Source organism: Colossoma macropomum, unplaced genomic scaffold (genome assembly GCF_904425465.1).
Source record: "Colossoma macropomum unplaced genomic scaffold, Colossoma_macropomum, whole genome shotgun sequence".
Taxonomy (NCBI): domain Eukaryota; kingdom Metazoa; phylum Chordata; class Actinopteri; order Characiformes; family Serrasalmidae; genus Colossoma; species Colossoma macropomum.
The window spans coordinates 50,698,444-50,707,736 of record NW_023494789.1 but is presented as its reverse complement, the minus strand read 5'-3'; the positions used below and the strand labels follow the sequence as shown (position 1 = coordinate 50,707,736).

At 37.5% G+C, this 9,293-nt stretch overlaps 1 protein-coding gene across 1 annotated transcript in view; it reads left to right on the top strand.

The window, feature by feature from the left end:
• The window catches only part of rspo4 (R-spondin 4), a 49,421-nt gene extending 40,415 nt beyond the window's left edge, over window positions 1-9,006 (top strand). Inside the window, exon 5 of the mRNA XM_036569654.1 lies at window positions 7,634-9,006. Coding sequence (XP_036425547.1) covers window positions 7,634-7,734 — 101 coding nt within the window. The 3' untranslated portion in view covers window positions 7,735-9,006. The remainder of the gene's footprint in view (window positions 1-7,633) is intronic.
• Window positions 9,007-9,293: the final 287 nt, after the last annotated feature.

Here is a 9,293-nt window from a genome sequence, read left to right as displayed (position 1 = left end):
TAGAAAGAAATACAGACAGATGGATAGATAGATAGATAGAAAGAAAGAAAGAAATTCAGATAGATAGATAGATAGATAGATAGAAAGAAAGAAAGAAATTCAGATAGATAAAGAAATATAGATAGATAGATAGAAAGAAAGAAATGCAGATAGAAAGAAAGAAATACAGATAGATAGATAGATAGAAAGAAATGCAGATAGATAGATAGATAGATAGATAGATAGATAGATAGATAGATAGATAGAAAGAAAGAAATGCAGATAGAAAGAAATACAGACAGATGGATAGATAGATAGATAGAAAGAAAGAAAGAAAGAAATTCAGATAGATAGATAGATAGATAGATAAAGAAATACAGAGATAGATAGAAAGAAAGAAAGAAATACAGATAGATAGATAGATAGATAGATAGAAAGAAAGAAAGAAAGAAAGAAATGCAGATAGATAGATAGAAAGAAAGAAAGAAAGAAAGAAAGAAAGAAAGAAATACAGATAAATAGAAAGAAATACAGATAAATAGAAAGAAAGAAATATAGATAGATAGATAGATAGATAGATAGATAGATAGATAGATAGATAGAAAGAAAGAAAGAAATGCAGATAGATAGATAGATAGATAAAGAAATACAGATAGATAGATAGAAAGAAAGAAAGAAAGAAAGAAAGAAAGAAAGAAATACAGACAGATGGATGGATGGATGGATGGATAGATAGATAGATAGATAGATAGATAGATAGATAGATAGATAGATAGATAGATAGAAAGAAAGAAAGAAAGAAAGAATTCAGATAGATAGATAGATAGATAGATAGATAAAGAAATACAGATAGATAGATAGAAAGAAAGAAATACAGATAGATAGAAAGAAAGAAAAGAAAGAAAGAAAGAAAGACGGACGGACGGACGGACAGACAGACAGACAGACAGACAGACAGACAGACAGACAGACAGACAGACAGACAGACAGACAGACAGACAGACAGACAGACAGACAGACAGACAGACAGACAGACAGACAGACAGACAGACAGATAGATAGAAAGAAAGAAAGAAAGAAATGCAGATAGATAGAAAGAAAGAAATACAGATAGATAGAAAGAAAGAAAGAAAGAAGAAAGAAAGAAATACAGATAGATAGAAAGAAATACAGACAGATGGATAGATAGATAGATAGATAGATAGATAGATAGATAGATAGATAGATAGATAGAAAGAAAGAAATTCAGATAGATAGATAGATAAAGAAATACAGATAGATAGATAGAAAGAAAGAAAGAAATACAGATAGATAGATAGATAGATAGATAGATAGATAGATAGAAAGAAAGAAATGCAGATAGAAAGAAAGAAATACAGATAGATAGATAGATAGATAGAAAGAAAGAAATGCAGATAGATAGATAGATAGATAGATAGATAGATAGAAAGAAAGAAATGCAGATAGATAGAAAGAATACGACAGATGGATAGATAGATAGAAAGAAAGAAAGATTCAGATAGATAGATAGATAGATAGATAAAGAAATACAGATAGATAGATAGAAAGAAAGAAAGAAATACAGATAGATAGATAGATAGATAGATAGATAGATAGATAGATAAAGAAATACAGATAGATAGATAGATAGATAGATAGATAGAAAGAAAGAAATGCAGATAGAAAGAAATACAGATAGATAGATAGATAGAAAGAAATGCAGATAGATAGATAGATAGATAGATAGATAGATAGATAGATAGATAGAAAGAAAGAAATGCAGATAGATAGAAAGAAATACAGACAGATGGATAGATAGATAGATAGAAAGAAAGAAAGAAATTCAGATAGATAGATAGATAGATAGATAGATAGATAGAAAGAAAGAAAGAAAGAAATTCAGATAGATAGAAAGAAATTCAGATAGATAGATAGATAGATAGATAAAGAAATATAGATAGATAGATAGAAAGAAAGAAATGCAGATAGAAAGAAAGAAATACAGATAGATAGATAGATAGATAGATAGATAGAAAGAAATGCAGATAGATAGATAGATAGATAGATAGATAGATAGATAGATAGATAGATAGAAAGAAAGAAATGCAGATAGAAAGAAATACAGACAGATGGATAGATAGATAGAAAGAAATCAGATAGATAGATAGAAGATAGATAGATAGATACGATAGATAGATAGAAAGAAAGAAAGAAATTCAGATAGATAGATAGATAGATAGATAGATAGATAGATAGATAGAAAGAAATGCAGATAGAAAGAAAGAAAGAAATACAGATAAATAGAAAGAAATACAGATAAATAGAAAGAAATACAGATAAATAGAAAGAAAGAAATATAGATAGATAGTAGATAGATAGATAAAGAAATATAGATAGAAAGAAAGAAATACAGATAGATAGATATCTAGTCGGAGATACAAATAAAAGGGTCAAACTACACAGCAAACAATAAGAGAGGAAAAAGGGCTCAGTATGCTCTGAAAAACAGTGGCAGTGCTTCACAAAGCGAGGGGAGAGCAAACAGTCTGTAAAGCAGTCTGGGAAATAACTAACAGGTGTGGCTGATTAATATTCAGGTGAAGCTGATCTCTGAAACAGTTTGTGGTTGGTGGATGATATCACATGATCTCCAGGTGGATTCTGGGAGTTGGAGTCCATGGGATTAGACTGTAGTACAGAGGGTGGTGTGACAATGGAAATATCTCAAACATAAAGATGACAAATTTGTACACGTAAACTTGTGATCAGTGAAAAAGGTGCAAAGTTCAGAAATCAAGGCAGAGCTTCCCAGGAAAAAAAGGAGTCACAGGGAAATGAAGGACTAAAAGGGAACTAAGGGAAACAAATAATAGCTGAAGAGTGATCCAATTCATCATATTCAACACGCAAATGCAATATAGTTTTAAACTACACCGATCAGGCATAACATTCTGACCACCTCCTTGTTTCTACACTCATTGTCCATTTTATCAGCTCCACTTACTATATAGGTCACTTTGTAGTTCTACAGTTACAGACTGTAGTCCATCTGTTTCTCTGATACTTTGTTAGCCCCCTTTTACCCTGTTCTTCAGTGGTCAGGACCCCCATGGACCCTCACAGAGCAGGTACTATTTGGGTGGTGGATCATTCTCAGCACTGCAGTAACACTGACGTGGTGGTGGTGTGTTACTGTATGTTGTGCTGGTCTGAGTGGATCAGACACAGCAGTGCTGCTGGAGTTTTTAAACACTGTGTCCACTCACTGTCCACTCTATTAGACACTCCTACCTTGTCGGTCCACCTTGTAGATGTAAAGTCAGAGACGATAGCTCGTCTGCTGCTGCACAGTTTGTGTTGGTCATCCTCTAGTCCTTCATCAGTGGTCACAGGACGCTGCCCACAGGACGCTGTTGGCTGGATATTTTTGGTTGGTGGACTATTCTCAGTCCAGCAGTGACACTGAGGTGTTTAAAAACTCCAGCAGCTCTGCTGTGTCTGATCCACTCAGACCAGCGCAACACACACTAACACACCACCTAGCATCTGCTAACAAAGTATCAGAGAAACAGATGGACTACAGTCTGTAACTGTAGAACTACAAAGTGCACCTATATAGTAAGTGGAGCTGATAAAATGGACAATGAGTGTAGAAACAAGGAGGTGGTCATAATGTTGTGCCTGATTGGTATATACTGTTTCATGTGATTGTGTCTTATATGTTAAAAACCTGTCACTTAAAAAACTAGAAGTCAAACGATCAATAAGGCAGAAATCTTATTTGAGAACTTCATGAACAATAATGACAAGTAGATGCCATTCTAAAACTACCTGGCCAACATTTGTGTTCTCTCTGCTGAAAGGCTGTACTGGCTCAGAAGGTTTCATGTTGGTGCGTTGTGCTCAGACTTTGATGCTGGTAATTTGCAGACGCTCCCTAATCAGCTCTCAACAGTTTCAGTTCAAAGAATCAACATGTTCCACGAGTGTAAAAGGCATAAATGTCACACAAAAACTAAAAGGAAGCTGATCTTCTTATGTGTAAATAATGATTTTGATGTTTTGCACTCATCATTCAAAAACTGTTGAAGGAAGAAATCATACTCGCAAAAACAAAACGAACTTTGCCGCTCTTGAGACTTCGCTCTCTTTTTGCGATTCAGAACTGTTAGCTAATGTTAGCTCACTTCAGCATTAAAATCTGGCAGGTTAACTTTCACAAAAACTAAATATATAATTAGTCAAACTGCAGAGCTTCACGGAGCAACAAGAGAAAACAAAACAGTTACTTGCAGATCAGATCAGTTCACTGTTGTGGAATCTGATAAAAAGCAAGTAAAACAACTGGTTTAAATATCTTCAGGAAAACATACTTACATTTTAGTGTCTTGTCAGGTGTAATACCCGCACTTGTCACCAGAGGTCAGCCTCACCTGAGTACTGACTTGCTTCCTAATGACACTTAACCTCTCTCACCTGCAGCTCATTAACCTCCCTTTATTCTGGATCTCCAGTTAATCTGTGTACCAAGCCTTGTTTCTTCATGACTGTTGGATTTTTTTGGATTACCTGGACCTTTTTCTGAACTCTTTGACTCTGCATTTTGAACTCCCTTTGGTACCTTTGTGTTGTGATCTTTTTTGGTTTTTGACTTTTTGGACTGGTTTTTGTCATCTTAAAACTGTGTTTTGAGTAAACGGCAATTAGGGATTCAAACCCATCTGGAGAGTCTTCCTTACATATCTCTGTTTATTTTGTATTTATTCTAATGTTATAAAAACACACTGCCCAGATAAAGAGATTAAATCACTTTATTTGGTGTATAAGAATTTTGCACAGTGTATATATACACACTTTATAGATACTCACCAAGCACTTCATCAGGAACACTACACTAATACTGGGTAGGGTTTCCCTTTGCTCTCAGAACATCCTCAGTTCTTCATGATGGACACGTTCCTTTGAGTTTAACATAAGATTCCATCATGCAATTGGTGTGATTTTTCAGGTGCACTTTCATGCTGTGAAGCTCCTGTTCTCCCACATCCCAAAGGAGTTCTACTGGATTCCGATCTGGTGACTGGGAAGGCCACTGAGGAACTCTGAACTTACTGAGTGCGCATACGTGCACTCAATAATCCAATCATAATCGGATTTCTGCAGTTGTCCGATTATTCAAATGGTCATGTAAACACCATACTCTGATCTAGAAATCTGATTTAGAAATCTGATAAAGAGGTTGGATTTTAGCTTAGTAATCAGATTTCAGTGCATGTAAACTCTTACTCTGATTTCTATCGGATTTCTCAGTCTGCGCATGAGCGAGATCAGACAGTGGATGTTGCGAGATGCAGCAAAACACTGTTGGAGCGGCGCTGAAACCAAACACGAAATAAAGGATTTGAATATTCTTCATCTTCTAGATGATGTTTGTTCATGTTTTCAGGTAAAGCGGCGCAATGTTTTTAAAAAAAAAGCAGCGGTATAAAGTTTGAATAGAAGCAGAAATCTGATTACTGTCTGACTCGTGTAGACCTGGAGTTTCCCCATTATCTGATTACTCAAGTGCATGAAAACGTGTTGGTCGGATTACTGACAGAATCTGATTTTCCGCAGTTATCGGATAATTGAGTGCATGTAAACACAGTCACTGTCATGTTCATGAAACCAGTTTAAGATGACTTTTGCTTTGTAACATGGTGCATTATCATGCTGGATTTAGCCATTAGAAGATGGTAAGTTGTGGTCATGAAGGGAGGAACACGGTCAGCAACAAAACTCAAATATGCCATGGCATTCAAGCGATGATTGATTTGTATTAACGGGCCTAAAGTGTGCTAAAAGAACATTCTCCACCCCATTACACCACCTCCACCAGCCTGGACTGCTGACACAAGGCAGGTTGGGTCAATGGATTCATGCTGTTGAGCCTCAGCAGAAATCCAGATTAATCAGAGTAGACTGTTTTTCAGTCTTCAGCTGTCCAGTCTTGGTGAGCCTGTGCCCACTGCAGCCTCAGCTTTCTGTTCTTGGCTGACAGAAGTGGAACCCGACGTGGTTTTCTGCTGTTGTACAGAGTGGTTATCTGAGTTACCGCAGCCTTTCTGTCAGCTCGAACCAGTCTGGCCATTCTCCGCTGACCCCTCTCATCAACAAGGCATTTCCATCTACAGAACTGCCACTCGCTGGATGTTTTTTCTTTATTGCTCCATTCTGAGTGAAGTCTAAAGATGTTGAAAATCCCAGGAGATCAGCAGTTATAGAAACACTCAAACCAGCCTTTCTAGCACCAACAATCACACCACCCTCAAAATCACTGAGATCACATTTTTCCCCTCATTCTGATGAACATTACCTGAAGCTGGTGGTCCATATCTACATGCACTACACTGCTGCCACACAATTGGCTGATTAGATAATTGCATGAAGGTGTACAAGTGTTACTAATAATGTGCACCGTGAGTGTATATACTTTACTTAGTAAACTGTATTTACATTATTTAGTATAATAATAGGGTTTTATGGTAATTTGCTGATTTCTCCTTCTTCAAATGTACACCTACTGGACTAATTCGATCAAATGAAAGAAAGGAAACATTTATTTAAAGAACTTTATTTTTATATTTACATCACTGGGGTCTCTGGACCGCCAAAAAAGACAATAATATCTGTCTGCAAAGCCGCTGAGCCACAGTTTCACACCAGCCGTTTCACTCCAGCAGGTTCAAGCCAGTGGCATTCAGCGCATGCGCCGACAGCCGCTTGGGTTTTTCTTAGCGAGCTTTAGGCTAATCAACATTTGAGTCATTTTATGTGGGTTTCCAATAATTTTGTGGTAAATTTGCATTGGGCTAACATTATATTTTAGGTTTTAGGTTAAAACTATCTTTGGTTTGAACGCATATAGAGATTCACAGGGTAAATATTACACAAACTACAGCTGATTTGGCTCTGGGTAAACTAATGTGTTATATAGACATATAGCTTATTTAACTTACCCATAATACGGGGGGTTTATGTGTACACTTACATCACATGCACAGGAATAAAACTTTACCTTAAGCAGCTTAAACTGAGCATAATATTAAGCCTTAGCCTAAAACAAACTTTAGATCCCTGCTGAAAAAATCCCAAAACACCATTAAGTGTTTCTTTTGCTTTCTGATGGTTTTATAATGTGTTTTGGCTTTTGGTTGAACCAGTTAGCAGTGGTTGATTCGTGATTGGCAGTGATATCCCTTCCCGAATGGTAACCTGCATGGCGACACATACAACCAGCACAAACAGTCACTGTTTACATCAGAGACGTTATAAATAAGGAGACCAGCCGCTGGTTGAAATACGAATGGGGACGCTCGTAACGCTCGACTTTGTTTACATGGCACAGTCGCGCTGTCCTACTGCACATGTGTTCCACTGGCCTGAAAGCGCTGGAGTGAAACTGCAGGAGTAAATCTGCGGCTCTGCAGTCGGACCCTTCTCAAAAAAGAGGTAAATCCAGTCTCAGCATAACCTGAGGGTTAAATAACTCTTAATGAATGCTGTCATTTTGCACGTATGCTCTTTCCACAGGAAGGTCAGTGTAGCATTGTGACCCTTAGCAGGCTTGAGTGAAAGCCATGACCTTACAGAGCTGCTGTTCTCCCCTCTACAGATAAACAGAAGAAGGACAGTAGAGGGGAAAGGAGGAGAGCACCGAAGCAGTGGGCGCTTTCGGGGAACAAAACGGTCACTGAACCTCCAGGTGCAACCTGAACAACTGAATCGCCGAGAACCAGACAGTCGGAGAGGAATCAGAAGGCTTGTACAGACCAGCCCCTCGCAAAAAGCTTTCGTGCTACTCTTATTTTCGTATTAATATATTTTGTATTAAGATTCCCTAAAGTCTGTAGAGATGAAAGATGTGTTCTCTGGCTCACAACCTGCAGCGAGCCTTGAGTTCTCAGAACCAAGTAACATTCCGCACCTACTGCTGAGCAATATTCATTTATATTAATATTTAGTTGCATACGATGGGAAATTCTTATATCGAAGTCTTTTGTTTTTGTATAATGTCATCTGTTTACAATAACGTGGCACATCATATCATACCCTTTATGACAATTTGGGCACTTCTGCTCAATACTGCTGCTTTGTTTTTTTTTATTTTTTTATCATAAACTTGTTTAAACAAGCTGTGCTCGTAGTAGTTTGATGCGGATTCCATGTTATGCCATGACACTGCACATTTCCATTTGATGGATAACAGGCGAACATCTTCAATCCATCACTATGTGGTTTGAGTTGTGCCTCCATGTCTATTGTATCTGCCTTGGGCTGTTCTGTCCTCCTCTGGTCTTCATTTTCTGACCACATCTGCTCCGTCGACGTGCCCTTCTTCTGCAGCCTAATTGAATTACAGAAGAAAGACTCACAGCGATGTAGAGTTGTGCAAAGGGAACGCCAGGGGGTTCGCCGAACTTGTCTTCACACTTCACAGTGGCCGTGTGTTGGAGCAGATGTGGTTCTCCATCTCAGGCCCTGCTGCTCAGATCAGTACTGAGCTCTCTGTTGAGTGGAATCAGGCGCGCTGCAGCAAAAACAACACTGAGGTATGTAGTGAGGAGGACTAGAATTGGGAGAATCGATTCATGTGATTAGTTTGAGCGCAGTTCTGTAGCCCAACAGTGTGGAATTTCTACTTTGATCTAGTTTACCATCACAAAATGTGCTGTTATGGGAACTGTGTGCTGATGCATATATTCGATATTATTCATGTACACAAAGGAACATGGGGAGTTTTCAGGTTTGCAACTTTCAAAAATAATAATAACAATGAAACATTCTGAACTTTATAATTTGGGCATAGTAAAGACCATGTGTGCTTGTTTTAGAGTGGAGTTTGTATTTTTATGCCACAATTAAAGATGGTTCTTCAAAGGTTCTTTAGTGAATGAAATGGTTATAGGTAAAACGGTATATTGACCCATGAACACTCAAAGAACCCTTTTTATATATATATATATACACACACACCTTCTAAGCCACTTATCCTTCTGGGTCGCAGGGGGGAGCTGGAGCCTACCCCATTGTCATTGGGTGGAAGGCAAGATACACCCTGGACAGGCAGGTCATGTGTGTGTGTGTATATATTTATATATATACACACATATATATATATATGTGTGTGTGTGTGTGTATAAATAACAATAGCAGAACCATTTTTGGTGCTACATAGAACACTTTTTCAAAAAGGTTCTATATAGAACCATGTATAGCACATTCTGCATCAATCTGAAGAACCCTTTCACAATTCGAAAGTAAAAAAAAAAAAA